General features: G+C 40.9%; 1 protein-coding gene across 1 annotated transcript in view; it reads left to right on the top strand.

Moving 5' to 3' along the window:
• Positions 1 to 15,863, top strand: part of LOC107032853 (ankyrin repeat domain-containing protein 26-like) — a 63,379-nt gene extending 47,516 nt beyond the window's left edge. Inside the window, exons 36-41 of the mRNA XM_072948196.1 lie at positions 358 to 510; positions 6,795 to 7,160; positions 7,739 to 7,944; positions 9,546 to 9,798; positions 14,494 to 14,539; positions 15,700 to 15,863. Coding sequence (XP_072804297.1) covers positions 358 to 510; positions 6,795 to 7,160; positions 7,739 to 7,944; positions 9,546 to 9,798; positions 14,494 to 14,539; positions 15,700 to 15,755 — 1,080 coding nt within the window. The 3' untranslated portion in view covers positions 15,756 to 15,863. The remainder of the gene's footprint in view (positions 1 to 357; positions 511 to 6,794; positions 7,161 to 7,738; positions 7,945 to 9,545; positions 9,799 to 14,493; positions 14,540 to 15,699) is intronic.
• Positions 15,864 to 17,369: the final 1,506 nt, after the last annotated feature.

The following is a 17,369-nucleotide window of genomic DNA, read 5'->3' as shown; positions in this document are numbered from 1 at the left end:
AGAAAGAGGGAGAATGTTCCACAGTGTGGAACTGACCACCGCTCATCCCACCCGCACACCCCTTCCTGTCTGAGACTTCAGTGGGGGTGAAGCTCGGCCGCTTCCTGGGAGGGGCAGGGAGTGGCTGGTGGGGCTGCCTCCATTGTCTAAGTTAACTTCCTGTCGGTAAGGCAGGAGGGTCACGCCTTCTGTGGGTTTAATGAAATTCAGTAGACAGGAATGTGTGCCTATGATGAAAAGACAGTGAACTGATGTCTGTGGGGATAGTTCTCAAAGCCCATTTGTTGGAGTTACATACTATTAATGTAACTTAATGATAAGGTGACAGAAAATTCAGTAACAGGCTTATCTTTTTAGGCCCGTATGAGACAGCTTCAGCAAGAACTGGCTGGCACCCGAAAGAAAGTGTCCATGTTGGAAGCATCCCTGGAGGTGACAGCACATCATCAAACTAACTCAGAAAATAAGAGACAGGATGGAGAGAGGAAGCCACATCAAACTGCGAACCCAGTATGTATGAAATCCAGCACGTCGGCCGTGAACGTGCAGCGCAGAGTGTTGCAGGACACTAGCTTTTCAGGGACAGCTTTCTTTTGCATCTTCATTATAATTTCACTTTTATTTATAACGCACTTGTTTCTTAAATGTTGACTTTCATTCTGCCATTCTTTTTTTTTTCTTATAATATTTACCCTTAGAGAAGTTGAGAATTATACCTCTTTTCTCACAGAAGTTAACTTTTTTCCCTATTAAACAGTATGTTTTAGTGATCTCTCACCACAATGAGGCAAGCTAGATAAAATCAGAGGATAATGTTTCATGGAATGTTCCAGAAAATTGTCATGTCTCATCTTCACTTTTGTGAATGGATATAGAACCTGTGTGTATTTATTTCATGGATCTCAGAATACCTTGTGCAGAAAGGTCATTATACAAACCAGTTGAAGTTAGACATTGCCTTCATTTTCTATTCATTTTAGACATGTTGTCAAAGCATGGAGAAGTTCAGATCACATCTGTACACCCAAAGTAGAGAATTAAGAAAATTGTCTGGATCCTGCCTTTGGATTTTTTTTTAACTTTGTTGAGATACAATTCACATATTATAGGGGGATTGCATAACTCAAGTGGTAGTGTGCATGCTTAGCATACACAAGGTCCTGGGTTCGATCCCCTGTACCTCCTCTAAAAATAAATAAGTAAAACTTAATTACTTCCCTCCACCAAAAAAGAAAAATATTCACATATCGTATAATTCGCCCATTTAGGATGCATAGTTAGTATCTCCTAGTATATTCAGAGATGTGCAGCTGTCACCACAATCAATTTTAGAACATTCCCATCACCCCAAAAAGAAAGCCTGCATCCCTTGGCCATCACCCCCCCAGCACCACAGCCCCCCCATCCCCCAGCAACCACCAGTCTGACTTCTGTCCCTATAGATGTGCCTGTTCTGGGTGTTTCCCAGGAATGGAATCACATGCTGTGCGGTCCTTCATGATTAGCTTTTTTCATTTGACAGAACGTCTTCAAGGTTCGTCCATGTTACAGCGCTTGTCAGTATTTCCATTTCTGTTTATTGTCAAACAGTACTCGGTTGTGGGGCTAAACCATTTATCCATCCATCAGTTGATGGACCTTTGTATTGCCTCTGCTTTTTGGCTATTGCTAATAATGCTGCTGTGAACATTGGGACTTGCTGTCCCAAGTTTTGGTGTAAACATGTTTCCACTACTTTGGGGAATATACTTAAGGATGGAAATGCTGTCACATGGGTCATATGGTAACTCTGTTTAACCTTTTGAGGCCCTGCCGTACTGTTTTCCAGAGTGGCTGCACCATCTAACCTTTTTACCCAAAGTGTATAATTCTCCCAATTCCTGTGCATTCCTGTCACCACTGGTCATCAGCTCTCCTGGTAGGTGTGAACTTGCATCTCGTTGTGGCTTTGATTTGCATTTTTCTGATGACTAAGAATGTTGGGGATCTTTTCATGAGCTTTTATCTATTTGTGTATCTTCTTTGAAGACCTGTCTGTTTAGGTTTTTGCCCATTTTCAAATTGGGTTGTCTTTTTATGATTGAATTGTCAGAGTCCTTTTTGTATCCTGGGTGCAAGCCTTTGATCAGATGTAGGATTTTCAAGTATTTCCTGTTCAGGAGCTTGCCTTCTTACCTTCTTGAAGGTGTCTTTTGAAGAGCAGAAGTTTTTATTATTGATGAAGTTCAGTTAATCTATTTCTGTCTTTTACTGCCCTAAGAAACAAGTGCCAGATCCAGTCATGAAGACACATGCCTGTGTTTTCTTCTAAGAATTTTGTAGGTTTAGCTCTTTCATTTAGAGTTAATTTTATATATATTGTATGAAGTAGAGGTCGAATTTCGTTCTTTTGCATGTGGATATCCAGTTGTCCCTGTACCATTTGTTAAAAAGACTATTATTGTCTTATTCAGTTATTTGACACTCGTATTGAAAATCAATTGACTGTAAATGTGAGGGTTTCTTTTAGATTCTCAGTGGTGATGCATTGATCTATGTCTGTCCCATGCCAGTACCAATTCAGATGTTATGAGAACTCTTTCCGAGTCTTCTTGCATAGTACCAGTTGTTTTACATCATAATAAAATGTCAGTGTCACGGAATGTCTGTAACTCCACTTCTGTGGAGGTCTGCTGCGTCCTGAAGGGGCCTGTGGCCAGCTTATGCCTTGCTGACTCTGTGACATGACAGAAAGTAGGCTTGCAAAGGTAAAGTCCATTCCTTCCCCCCATTCAGACCTTTAGTTTCTCACCCAGTGCCTCCCACTTCACTCCAGTTTCCATCAAATCATGGTCACGGGATCTGCTGACTCAGTCTGCAATACACTTCATTATGTTGCCCTCATTATAATTCATAGACTCATCCATAGATTTCACTACTAGAGGCAAAAGATTAAGCCTGGAGAAGATTAATTCAACCTTCCTCTTTGGAAGCCTCTCTAATCCATCATCTTGCGGTGCACGATGAAGTCCTCTTTTGGCTTGGTTCCTGTGTGTCACTCTGGTGCCGATCTTGTTCTTGGTGCAGATCCTGCATTCTCAGCTCCCTGTGTCTACCTCGCTTTACTTAAAAGGAGAGGTGCCTAGCTGTATTCTATAGCTTAATGCATAACGAATGAAATAAATATTTCATCCCATCCAAGGACAATTTTCCCAGAGTACAGCTGTTAAAGATTAGATAATATTCAGTCAGTTTATCAGAAACAGATAACAGATTCGTAATTTGAATTTCAAAAGTTCAAAGCCAGTCTGTGTTATATGGAGAAGCATTGTGCTACAACATGAAGCTGAGACAGTCTTACCTTCCCTTACCAACGAGCTTTTAAGTAAGGTAAAGGAAAAATTGTATTTAATTTAAATACTGCCAAAGGACACTACATTTATGGTTCCATAATACTTTATTTTCTCTCTGAGGAAAGGAAAGTGAAGAGTGAGTGCTAGATTAGTAAGTTCTCAAAGCTGCCTGTCACTTAGAAGTTCAGTTCGTTGAAATGAGGTAAAAAGGTTGATTTTGGTAAACTATTTCTAGTTGTTTTTCAATTATTAGACATCAAATCCTGTGTCTCCTTGCTTACCAGGCTTCCTTATCCTGAAAGTTGAGGGGAGACTGTGAAATACATGCCTGTTTGTAAGAAGCTGTAATTGGAGGGAACTCTGAAGTACCTTCCTTCTCACTAGTTCTGAGGTCTTTCAGTTACGTGCTGTTTCTCATCAGCACTTTGTCATTAATAAGTTCATCTCAACGTTTGTTACTTTCCAGTTTATAGGAGACCAATTTCTACTCTATTCAAGTTACATTTCATACTATCTTTTTTTATCCACTCTTCTGTTTATCTGTTTTTGCCTAACAAACTCCCCAAAGTTCAGTGGCTTAAATAAGCGTTTATTTTGTTCACAACCTACCCTTAGGAAAAGTGTGGCCCAGACAGCTGGCCTCTATTCCTCTCAGCTTCAGGTGGGGCAGCTCGAAGGCAGGGGCCTGGAATCACGTGAAGGTTCATCCACTGATGTCTGATGGTTGATGTCGGCGGTGGGCTGTGGCTTAGGTGGGGCGGGCAGGTGGACCACCTCCCCTGGAACACGGAAGCTGTCTCTGTGGCCTGAGCTTGCCCGCCTGAGACTGGGTTCCAGGGTTAAGAGCGAGGCAGAAGCTGAAATGCCTTTTCAAACCGAGCCCTGCAGTTCACTCGGTGCCACTTTCACCATTTTCTGTTCATTAGGAGCAGGGCACTTAAGGTTGGCCCATATTCTCTTTTTTATGGAACTAATTTTGAAAATTTATGGAGACATTCAAAAACCAGCCTAATCTACTCACTAGCCACAGTGTTTTGTTACTGCTTCCATATGAGAAATCCACTTGTCCCTACTCGGTCGTGAGCAGGCCTCGGTCGCTGTGGTGTTAGGCTCAGGCTCCAGCTTTCTGGAGTACAGCCCTTGGGTACACGCCTCTCAGTGCTGAGGCTTGAGGATAAGGAGACACGGGTTATTTGCCGCCCTACGCCCAACATTCTGCTGAACTGCTGAGGGCTCCCTCGCTCACAGATGGAAGATGGGAGGCACGCTGGCCCGTAGCAGTTCTGCAATGCAGCCTGATGCTGCCGGCTCTTTGATTGGGACTTAGTCCTAACCCTGGGAGGGGTTCTCCTTCGCTGCCCTCTCTGAGCTCTTTGTTCTGTCCCTTTCATGAGCAGTAACCTGTGTTTGCAGCTGAGCAGTTCTCTCCAGCCAGCTTCGTCCTTGTAGACCTTCTAAGAAAAACCCAAAGGCCTCTTCCCATTTTGCACTGTCTTGTCTCTTTCAGTCCAAGCTAGCAAGCAGTAGTTTTGCTAGCACAGTTCTCTTTAAAACTTTGAATTTCCTGTGAATTTTATTGGGGTTCCTGCCATTGGAAAGGCTACTCTCACGTCTTTTTGAGATAAACTCTTCACCTTGGGCTTCCTGTGAAGCTGTTGGGGGGCCATGCCTTTGAAATTCTTATGCTTTTAAGATCTTTAAAGGAATTTGAGGCAGCACGTTAAATCTTTCCACGGTCTTAACAAAGTCTTGGCTTCATCTTTAGACTGCTTTCCTGGCAGCACCCTAGATTTGATCCTCGCCCAGAAGCCGTTTCTCTGCTTACCCATTATGTGACCATTGGGCATGTGGAGATGCTTTTAATGGGATACAGATATTTGAACCCAGTGAGTCCTGGTTCCTTTCTATTTAATAATTTTTTTGTTTGTTTTAGCGTATCTCATCAATTTTACTTTCAGCTGTTCGGTAGCAAGAGTCCCGTTGCCTCCGGTTTCAGGGTCGTCATTTCTTCCCTGGCCTAGAAGCCGTCACTCTCAGCCCTTCAAGGGCCCTCAGGCTTCCACTCACAGTCTCGTGGACACTTTGGGTTTTCACTCTTACTCTTCTCTACATCTGTTCAGGTTTCACCTACCTCCAGGTGCAAAGGCATCCCCACATTTTGGGTTCTTTTTTAATGGCTGTGCCCCACTTTTAATATCAATATCTGTGTCAGTTATTTATTGCTAATAATTTATATAATAAACTGCCTCAAAACCTGGTGACTCAAAACAGCATTTGCTTGGTTCCCAAATGTGTGTTTAGACAAGGCTCAGTGGAGCCAGCTCATTTCTTCTCCACTTGGCATCAAGCGGGCTGTAGAATAATCTAAAGGCTTGTTCATGCCCATGTCTGGAAGTTGGAGCTGGCTTTGGTTAAGGATATTCCCTGGGGTCATCAGCTGGGACAGCTGTGTGTACAAAGACTCAGTAGGTGGCCTGGGCTTCACAGCGTGGTGACTGGGTTCTAAGGGTGAGCATCCCTATGGAGTGAAAGAGGCCATTTAGCCTTAGAAATCACACAGCAGTGCCCCCACATTCTGTCCCCTAGAAACCAGTTAACTAAGGCCAGTACCTACTTCAGGGGAGGGAATTTCGCAGGGGAAGTGTCAAGGAATTTGTAGAGATGTTTTACAACCACCACTTCTACCTGCCTTGTCTTAGTAAACAATCCTTCTATCTGAAGGAGAGCAGTTCTTCCCAAGTCAGTGTCACTGAAATTCCAGCAAGTTTTTTTGTTTGTTTTTGTTGAGTATGTTCTCTTGTTTTGTGGAGAACCACACAGGATTACAAGAATGAAGGCTGTTTTGTTTGTTTAGAAAAATGTATGGGTCATCTTACTAAACCACTACACTAGGAGATGGATTTCTCCTTAACTCTGTGAATCATTCATTGCTCCTTGGAGTGCAATTCAAACAAGCATAAGATATTTGTAGTTCAGAGAAGGGCTTATGGCATTAGAATCCATATTTGTAAGATGTATTAATTGCAGTCTTTTTTTCAAAGTCTTGTTTTGGGAGGCATTTATTAATTCAGCCCTAAGTAACTCAATATGATCTCCCTAAAACTTTAAAAATCATGAAGAGTTAAGACTTGGGGAAGGAAAGGGTAAGAGACTTTCTACTAAGAGGTGCCTTGTAGTCATTTTATGTAGGAAAGACATGAAACAATTACAGAAACATAAGAGTGTAAAATCAAGTACAAATGTATAACAAAGATGATGACAGTAAACAGTATATTTTTGTGACTCTTGGTGGTTTGAACTTTTTTTCTTGATTTTCTGAGTAATTTGAGTTTCTCCATTCCACAAGGTAGATACACCATTTTATTGTAACTGAATTTATTTCAACCTTTGATGCTGGGTTAGAGTTAGGCTGTTCTCAGTCTGCTAACCTCATTACCAAACAATTTTACCTTTTTCACGCAGAATGCTGATCTTCCAGCAAAAGAGGAATCTACGTCTTCAGTACTTCTCCATCTGAGTGCAGAAACTCAGCTTCTTCTAAAGGAGATATTATCTGTGAAACAGATGCAAAAGAAATGTGAAGCACTAGAGGAGGAGAAGAAGAAGTTGGAGGAAGAAGCAGTAAACTTCAGACGTCACCTCGAAATGAATACAGTGGAGCACAGTCAAGTGGAGCAGGACAAACGGGAGACTGAAGAGCAAGCAAGACGGGCTGTAGTAGAAGCACTGAAAGAGCTCAGGCGAGCTATGCAGTACAGATGGGAAACTGAAGAGCAAGGAAAACATGATGTAGTAGAAAAACTGAAAGAAATCAGCCAGTTTTTACAGGTGAGACACTGATCTGTAAGGTGCTTTAACTCACTTCGCTGAGAATTACAGTTCGGATGTGTACATTTTATGTGTTCCCTCTACTTCCCATATAGCAGTTTGTTTTGTAGATTTCTGGAAGGAAGGCCGCATTTGTTACTCCCTTTAAATAATTCAGTTTCCATCATTACTATCACTAAATTGATGTTTCAGAACAACTCTCACTAGACAATCGTTTTTAAGACCAATTGGTGTAAATCAAGACCACTAGGAGGAAAAGCATATGTTGTGATGTAATACTGTGCCACATTCTTGGATTACTCCTAGGTTGTATTCTTCAATTTTTAAAAGTTTAGATTGATCCTATTATTCTTTGAACTATCACATTACATAAGTACTAATGTAAGGGTGATTCCACTTTCATTTCATAATTCAGATTTAATTCACTTGACATTGATGATAAGTATTTTAAAGTTCAGCTTTTTTTCACACTTAAAATTGCTCTCTGAATCACTGACTCAAAACTAAAGGGAACAAATATACTGTAATTACTCAGGTTGTAAGTATTTTTAAAATTGTGTCCTTTTAATTTGCTGTAGGCACAAGCAGCATCTCAGGAAGACTTGCTCAGAGAGTGTAAACGCGCTTCAGTCAGTCAGATGGAACGCAGAGTTCAAGACCTGGAAACGGAACTGAGAAGGAAAACTTCTCAGTTGGATTGTAATGAAAAAGAATTGGAAAAATACAGGCAGCTGTACCTGGAAGAGCTAAAAAATAGAGTGTCACTGGCAAATCAACTAAACTCGTAAGTCAAAATGTAGAATGATACAAAATAATTTAGGTCACTAATTTGCCTCTAAGTCATGATTTTTATTGAGCCAGGTTCGTGAGGTGGGTAGCAAGTGAATGCTGACTAGACAGTGTAATTTTGGGAAATGGTGTTAGTAAATGAACTCTCGTTTAAAATGTCAGTCCAGGGCAGTTTGCATCTCCCTGCCTTTTGCTGCTTTTACATGACTTTATTTTTTATATTTGCATATATTTAACCTGGTCTAGTCTTTAAGCTAGGGGTTTTGCAAACTTCGTAATTTAGACAGCCATATTATCACAAAATTTCTAGTTGGAATTCCCATAAATAGAAATGTTAATGAGTTTAAAGTTAACTGTGTTTTGGAAGAGTACAACATAAACCCAAGGGGCCCAATTCTGGTGTTTGGTGAATTTACTTTCTTGATTGTGATATTTGGTGTCACCGCTCGTGGGCACCCTGAGACGAAGTACTGTGTCCTTCTAAGTTTGTCTCCGCTACGTAAAGGCATGCTTGGGGAATAGGGGGAAGTTCACATCTGGGTGAAGGGCAGTATAGTGGTTCACAAAGTGGCTAAAAAGAATATGGTGGCCTGCCCGAGGGGGTGTGTGGAAGACCGAAAGGGCAGGTCCCACCTCCGGTGCCTGAGTAGCAGTGTTATGAGCTACAGGTCTCCCCGCTATCCAAAACTAGAGTGTTCCTGTGAAAGTTGTCGGTGTAAAGCAAAAAGGCAATTACCTTAGGACACATCTTGCTGGTGGATGCATAAAATAATGCATAAAGCACAGGTGCTCACAGACACAGTCCAAAGCTGTGGCGGCGTGATGCCGGGATACTGAGCGTGGTTCTGGGAAAGGAGCTCGGTGGGGCCCCCTCTCGCTGCTCGGGGTGCCCATTGCCCCCCTGATGGCTTGGGCTAAAACAAGCACCCAGTGCTATTCTGGCTTTTAGCTTTTTTTTTTTTTTTTATGAAAGTGAAAATCCGCTTGAGGTTTTTTTTTGGTTATGGAAAACAGGTGCTGATGTAGGCCTCTGGTAAAAGCAAAGTAACAAAGTGAGCTTTGGGACATTGGGGGACCCTTGAAATTGCCCCCTGGCGCTGTCGTAGTTCTTTCCCACCATCGACTCTGCCGCCTGGTGCCCCCCAGAGGTGGTGGCTCTAAACTGTTCCTCAGTGCCGCATGCTTGATTTCTCCCAGGTAATGTGTGAATGTGTATATAAGGGGGGTGAAAGCAAATGCTTGAAAATGGCTTTGAGGGATGGTTTAGTTTTTATTTCTGAACTGGTTTCCTGAGGGTGAGTATGTCTAGGTGCAGCCAGTGCAGAAGACAGTGGGGGTCCTCTGTGGGGGCGTCTCCATCTCTGACTCTCCCCACTTTGAAGTACTTGTTAGTTAAGGGCCCCCCCCAGGGACATACGTCCTTCTTTAGGGCAGTTTTAAACTGTAATCATTTACAGTAGGTCTTTGCTGATGTATTTTTGGTGTTAAAACGCAGTTTAATGGGACAATCTGTTTACAATTATAGCAACTTCAGAAATACACATCACTTAGGAAGAAAACAAAATGAATGAAATCTGTGCTTTGCGATCCTCGCAGGGCTAATGAGAGGCTGGCTGAGATGAACACTGAACTTCAGCTGGAGAAACAGCACAAGAGTTCTTTCCTCGGCTCTGTTCCCGCACGGCCTGTTGACAGACCACCTCCTGCTGAAAGTTCTAGTACTGCTGAAAGTTCTAGTACTGCTGAAAGTTCTAGTACTAGCATGGAGCCTGAAAGGAGTCGTCCTACTCGAAAAAGGCGCTTCAGGAATTTTCCACACCCTACAACCAGCATGAGCGATCTATTGAAGGTTAGTTATGTTATCTTCTTTCCCTTGGGTTTCAGATTTCTGATACAATTCTTGTTTTTAATTTGATGAGATTCTGAGTTGTTTATTTGACTTACGCACACTAAGTAAAAGCCATAATTAATCGTGCTAATGAAGGAGACAGAAATTTTATTTTTGAAGTCCCAGGACTTGTAATTTTCAAGAGATACCTGTCATAAACTTTATTCAATAAATGCAACTAAAGTGACAAATTTTAAAATTCTTAAAAAGCTCCATTTTAAATTCTATTTTAGAAATTAAGTATTATTGCCTAATAACTAGAGATACACTTTCCAATGTTTGGCGTAGCTTCTGATTGATTTCGGTTTGGCATTGGTTCATAGTCATTTTCAAGTTTTGCTGCACCCCAGTTTTTCTACCCCTCAGCATAAGTAAATGATTGGCATCGAGATACTTAACCACATATGGATGTTTTTTATTTAAAGGAATCCAAGGTAAATTCTTTTTGTGAATTCAATAAACTTGTAACACTAAAAACATTAAGTTCTGTTTTTAAGTTTAAAATTTTTATCATTTTCTTCTGTAAGAGTACATTCTTAATTGCTATTTTACTTACATCATTGTTATTTTAATGGTTATAAAATGTCTTACTGAGCAATTGTAGGACATTTCTAAAGATGTAGTCAAGTAAAGCAAATATTTAAATTTTTAAAATGAAGTTCGCTTATGTCTCTGTCTTGCCCTCACCTGCAGGAATACCGAGGTGGCAATGATAGGGAGTCTTTAAATTACAACCAGTTTTCGTTGTGTATCGTTGTTAAAATAGCCATTGAAATCGGTGCACGTGGGTTTCTGGTTTGATGGTGTTTTCGTGATCTTGATGCAGAGAAGGGTAGCACGGGCCCTTGTTGAGTGAGGTCTCAACCTGCTTTTTCTCACTTGGCTTCATGTCATAATAAATCAAAGAAGAAAAAAGCTCAGGTTTCATAGACAGTGTTGTGGGTAAATTGAGCCTAAGTGCTTCAGAGTCATGAAACCGGACTGTGTGGTGTTAAAAAAAAATGCATGGCTAACACTCCCACCAGTGGATAAGCATGATGCAAACTCGAAATGTTTTCATTAGTTGTCACCAAGAAATCGATAGTGTGTCTCTTTGCAGGATGATGGTGGAAGAGTGTGAGTGCAAAAGCAATGCAGGAGAAGACTCCTGAGGACAGTAGTTTCTTTTAATGCTTTTGGAGGAAAGAGGTGTCTGTTTTTTAGTACTTGTAGGTACACAGGAAAATAATTTATTTTAAACTCAGTGTTGTAGTTCCAAGGTATATGTAGTTCTTCTGTGGGGCCGTGGGGCTGTGGGGCCGAATCATGCTGGGTTGAGCAGGGAGGTTAACAAGCCCCGCTCTGTCCGGGTGCAGAGACACGGCTCCCTCAGCGCTGCCGGGCGCCTCACAGGAGCTATTATTGTACTGTTACTGCTTACAGATTTCTTAGACTTAGAGAAAGAAGATGCCTTGTGGAATTGCTAGGGAGGTAATTACTTCTGCTGGGAAAACATAAAGTAATGCTATGCGAGCTGTGAACATACTGTTTAAAATGACAGAAAGGGATGGGTTTTTGCATGGGGCTTAACAAAACAACAGACTTCCACAGCTTTTCAGCTATGGTTCTAGAAAGCAAAATGTCAAAAATGGCATTGGGATTGAATGTAACATTCTCCTTTATGTGCAAGGTTTTAACATTTTGGACTGTTCCTACTGTGAAGTTCCAGCTTACTCAGCATTTTTTTTCTAACTTGACAGAAGTATTGCTCTAAGTCTGTGATTTTAGTGGTGCTGGTGGTCGAAGCAAGTTTTTTCCAGTTGATAACACTTGGGTTTATTGCCTCTCTTACTGCTGCGTGAAGTACAGCCTTGTCCCTTGACATTGTTGTAGTGGTAATAGATGGACCCCATATCTGTTTTGTTTGTTTGTACCCTCAGATTTCACATTCTAGTTATTTCTGGGATGTTTTGTCCTACATGTCAGAAGCAATTTTACAGTTTTACTCAATTATGTTACTCAATTATATTACTATAAAATACAAAAAGTTAAAATTAGCCTGAGCAGATACGTCACTGTTAGATTTTCTTGCACATAGAATTTTTTTCTGAGAACTGAAAACTTAAAAATTGATCCCAGACAGTATTATAACAGAGAAAATTTCTCTGTTTTTAAGACTTTTTTATGTTCAAGAGTTTTTAAGTATTGGTGTGCCTAACATGAAGCATGGCCACAATAGTTAATAAATGTCCTTCAAATCTATTTTAAATAGGAAGACTGAATTTTACACTCACCGATTTTGGACTTTTGGTGTATTACTGACACTTTCAAACATCTTCTAATGATTTATTTAACTAATTTTTAAATTTCTCAAATGTCCATTCAGTTTAGCTGCCCCTTTTCTAAATGGGATTATACCAGTGCACCAGAGCTAAAACGATTAATATTCCTAAGACTTTAACTTTTTACATGACACAGCACTGCGTCTCAGCAGGATCTGGTCACGTTTCTTTTAAAAGTAGGCTTCCAAGGCAGGGCACATCCACTCTGAATTTTAATTCTAATCAAACTATCACAGTAGTTAAGCTCACCTCTCGTAAGGCAGGAGCAGAGTTCAGTAACCTTGTTTCTGCTATCAGCTCTCTGCCCTGTGGACTCCCTCCTGGCCTCATTTCATTTTGTCTGAATGGACAAATGAGGAAGCGTGTTACTTTTGAAAGCCAGTCACTCAGCTTCTTCCAGTTCTTTTTCTTTCATTCACTTTTTTCTCTGTAGTTAATTTTTTAGCTCCTTGATCAACAAATTCTTTCTCATTTCTTTTCTCTGCAGCAAAATACATGTATTTAATAGTTACATGCTGACAAGTGTCATTTCCTTCATTAACCTATTTACAACAGTATGATGAATCAGAGTGGTTAAATGACTTGATTTTATTACATTTCTGGAATTGTACTTATTTTTATAACGTTTAAAATAAGAACAATACCAAGTTTTAACTTAAAAGTATCAATAATCTGAAAATATATTCACTTTGGTAATGAACATGTGTGTCTACGTGTGTGACAAGTCTGTTTTTATCAAATTGATCTCGGAAAGGGCAGCATTATCTTCCAGCCTGTGACCTCAGTTTTGACCTCAATCCTGCAGTGTCCCCAGTGGGACCTTCCATTTCTATGGGACATAGTCTGCAAACCGCCAGTTATGAGAGAATCCTCCTAATTAAAAATCATTAGAATTAAAACTTGCTGATACATTGTCTTCCTGTGTATAATTTTCTCACCTTACTGTGTTTTTGTTAAATGGAAAAGTTTAAGTAAAACTGCAGGTGCCTTCTCCTTATTAATGTTGGACTTCAGACCACTTCCACCATCTGGACATGGGGGTCCTCACCTAGAAATAAGCATAAGGGTCCCAGAAGTACGTGTTTAGGAAAATAGCTTTGCAGAGGAAAAGAGAGTAATCTACATTCAACTCGTGTAAAAGTGTGATCTACATTTTGCATAGTGTTTATTAATGGTTATATGAAATTATTTCTGTTAAGGCTTCTCCCTTCATCTGCTAGGCGTTTTTCACTTCACAGGACCCTCCTGGCACTGCTGTCATGTTGTTGATGGCATAAGGCCTCTCTAGAACGCTCTTGTCAGACAGTGTTATGGAAAACAGTCTCTGAAAACATTGGCAAACGGTAGCCCCAAATTTTGTCTTTGCACCTAACATTTACAGAAGCCTCGGCTCTCATGTCGCTGTTACCACCACAGTGTTTATGTCTGGTGTACTGTTTAGAACCTGTTTAGTGAGCGGGTGACTTTCATAAGAAAGGTTTTTAAAAGAGCACTCTAGATGGGGACACTTGTAGTTTGAAGTGTCCCCACACATTTCATAATTAAATACGTAACTAATTAAGTCAAATTTCAAAAAGTTGGCCCTAGTTTCTAGAAGGGAAACAAAGTTACAGTTAAAGAATTAGGTATTGTTCTCCTTGTTTCTAGCTCTCGGAAGTTGTGAATCAGAAACCAACTTTGAAAACTGGCGCTAGCCTCTCCTTCTCTTCAAGCAGATTTTCTGACATAAATATTTTAGTCATCTACAGAGAGCAAAATACATTTGCTTAACTTGTCTGCCAGTAGAATTTTCACTTGACATTATAACAGAACCCCTTCCTTCATTTTATGTGTCTAAGATTCTGTGCTAAAAACATTAGCATAGAACAGACCTTAAAATTTTAGTTTTCTAAAAGTGCAGGAATGGAAAGCTCATTTTAAGGAAAAATCCATTCAAGTTAAAAAAAGCTAAACTTTTACAAAGGGCAGTTTTTCTAAGAACTGCAGAGCAATGCATTCAGTGTGAAACATGACTTGAACTGTTGAAACTCTTCGTGCCAGTAAGATCGGGCGTTGCCCTCTGAGATTATGTGTATCAGACAGGGCAGTGTTTACTGTGCTTTTCATCAGGGGAATCTAAGTAGCCTCACAGATATGTGTTCTCTGTTATCTAAAATCAAAGTAAGTAGGAATTTATTTTATTTTATTCATGTGATTATTTTTCTATTTAAGCAATCCCCACATTAAGTCAAGTCTCTAAAAGTATTATTTAAAGGCCACATTTCATAAGCTAACTCATTCCTATGATCGTGTTTCTTGTTTCACTTAAACATTAAAAATATTTGACTTATTGCAGATGCGGAAGAAGCTGATAAACAATGTATCTAGAGAATTAAAAGAAGGTATGTTGCCAACATTTCTGAATTAAATTTAGACGTTGATTTCTGAAATACACTCTAAACAGTAAATGGCACCTCTTTCTATTGCTTGAATAACAGATACCATGTTAAGCTTTTTTCTTATACATAGCTGATGAAAAATGTGAGAGCATAATTTCATTCATAATGATAAATATACTTATTCCTCATTTATTCATCATGATCCATAGCTTTAAAAAAAAAACTCAAGAAGTCTGTGTTCTCTATTTCTGGCTGTGCCCTTCTCTCCTGCTGTCCCCATGGGCCTGTCACCTGCACACGGACCTGTTTTCAGAAAGCGTGGAGGTCATCAGCTTCTCGAGTTTCTGGTAGTGACTGAGGCCAAAAACCCAGACTCAGGCAATCTCGGTTCATATAGCTGTCACCTGGTGGGTGACAATTTCTTGTCATTCTCTTTGTCACTGGTTAACCTTTTGCCCTCAGGAAAAATCCCAAATTCCTTAGCTTGGAAGAAAAACACCCACATCGATTTGGCTCTTGCCAGAGTCTTCAGCCGTATCTCTTTTCTCCCCTGCTCTGCCCCTTGGCTCCAGCGACTGGTCAGACTGCGTCCAGCTCCGCGGGTGCCCTTCCTGCCTCTGCTCTTTGTGTTTGCTTCTTGCCTCTCCCTCCCACACTTCCTCCTCCTTCAGGTATCTGCTTACACATCACGGCCACCAAAGAGGGGACAATATTGACACAAAGCTGGACGTCCTTTCTGAGTGTTCAACTCTGCCCTCTTTTATACCTGTCATGGCATTTATGTCTCTGTACCGAAACTGCCTGTTCATCTATTTTGCCAGTTTACGGTACATGATCTTTCAGTTCAGGGTGGACTGTCATCTTCATCTTGTGGTTCCAGTGCTTGTCACAGTGTCTTAGCCCATGGTTGCTGAGTAAATGAATGAAGAATGAGAAAACCAGGAGCTCTGATCCTTAGCCACAAGAGCAGTTAATTCAACATGCAGCCCTGGGCAAAGTCTAGAGTAGTAATCTTATGTTTTGTGTTGTAATTGTGTGTAGGTATTTTTCATTCTTCTTAAAACTTGGAAAAGTCTCAGCTTTTCTTAAAAAGTAAGCTGACATTGAGTTACCTATGAAGAATTTTAAGTAAAGAACCTAATTCTTTCTCATTTTCTTTCCAGCTACTACTGAACTTGAATCTAAGTCCTATGGACTCTCTCGTAGGCTTGATGGATGAGTCAAGTCTAAGTGAAGATCTGACTTTGAAAGCACGTCAAGAATATGTGGACATTTTGAAGAAAAAGTGCACGATCTACAAGATAAATAGTAAACGTTTTACCTGCTGGGCTGTTTGCTGAACATTTTAGTTATTTCCCGTTAAGATACTGACACTGTTTATTAAGGGAAAATACTCTTGCATTCTATGTGCATGATTAAAATGTATGAAGTATTTTAAACCACGTTTTTCTGCATCTCATTGACTTTCAAGCAGATTTTGGGAATAAAACCCAGCACTTTGGAGTATTATATACTCAAACCGAGCCCGGATGCCAGCTGTTTAAACAGCACCCAACCACCCACAAAACTTGTCGTTGATGTTGAGCAGTGTTGATTGATAGCTTTTTTGAATTTTCCAGTGTTAATCACTGTCTATAGACCTAAAGATTTAGACGGACAGCGTTTGGATCTGCTGTGGCTGTTCCAGTGTTCTGATGGATCCCAACAATCGTTACGGTGCCATCAGCCTTTCTGCATGTTACCTTAAACACTGATTCACAGATGATTCCTCATGGAGAAATGAAACCTGCCTCAGGCTTTTCATCTTCTCTTATTTATTTACTTACCTTTTGGAAGCAGTCTTAAAATTAGAGACAAGTTCTGAGCACCAGACGCAAACGGACGTTGTCACAAACCTGTCATCTCTCCCGTACATTCTCCTAAGGCGTCATTTCTCTTTCCTAAATGCACTTGTTCTACCGTAAGTTCTCTTGCTCTTCCCTCTCGCCAAGAAGTCATTTGTTTTTCAGAAAGTGCCTTTCTCCTTTTCCTGTCACGTGTTAAATTGTATGTAAGCCCCCACTTGTAGCCACCCCTTCAAGTCCCATTGCTTTGTGAACTCTTGCACGTGTCCATACGTAATTTTTTCCTCACAGTAATCTGCTTTAGTCAGTTTAATTTGCAGGTTCCCAGTTGCTGAACGTAAGACGGTAAAGGAAATACTCTCCTTCTCGACAGTTTCCAGGAGCTGAGATTTTAGTAACTCCTGCTTATACCCTTTATTCCCTTTTCTGTCCTTTCAGCGCACTTACTTGGCAAAACTCCCAGCTGCACAACAGACTGATTCTCACTCTTTCCCCTTATGTCCCCCCAGGCGTCTAAGTGCTGCTGAAGAAAGTCACGCACTGCCCAGCCGTCCTACTCCTTTTACTTAGTTGATTTGCACCTTCTTCCTTCTCAGCGATGTTTTCAAATTCCCCTGTCTGTAAACACCTCCCTGTTGCTTCCCTCTCACTTGAAACAGACAGTCTTACTTCTGACGACAAACTTCCTGAGAGATCTGCCTGCTTCCCCACCAGCAGTCTGTCCCCACCCACCCTGGTGTGTCTTCCCCTTCCTCCATTCCCACGCAGCGAGTCACTGGTGACTCCCACGTCTAAACCAAAGTGACACCTTTCCGGCCCTTGTCTAACTGGCCTTCTCATGCCTCCGGGTGTTCCATGTGACCGACCTCTGGAACCGACCGCTGCCTGCAGCAAGATGACGTTGAAGGTGAGGGCCGCAGCCTTCTTGGTGAGCTCATTCCGTTTACCCTGGCTGTCTCCCATGGGTAAAGACAGGAAGTACACATTAC

Source organism: Vicugna pacos, chromosome 22, assembly GCF_048564905.1.
Source record: "Vicugna pacos chromosome 22, VicPac4, whole genome shotgun sequence".
NCBI lineage: Eukaryota > Metazoa > Chordata > Mammalia > Artiodactyla > Camelidae > Vicugna > Vicugna pacos.
This window is presented reverse-complemented; position numbering and strand designations above follow the sequence as displayed.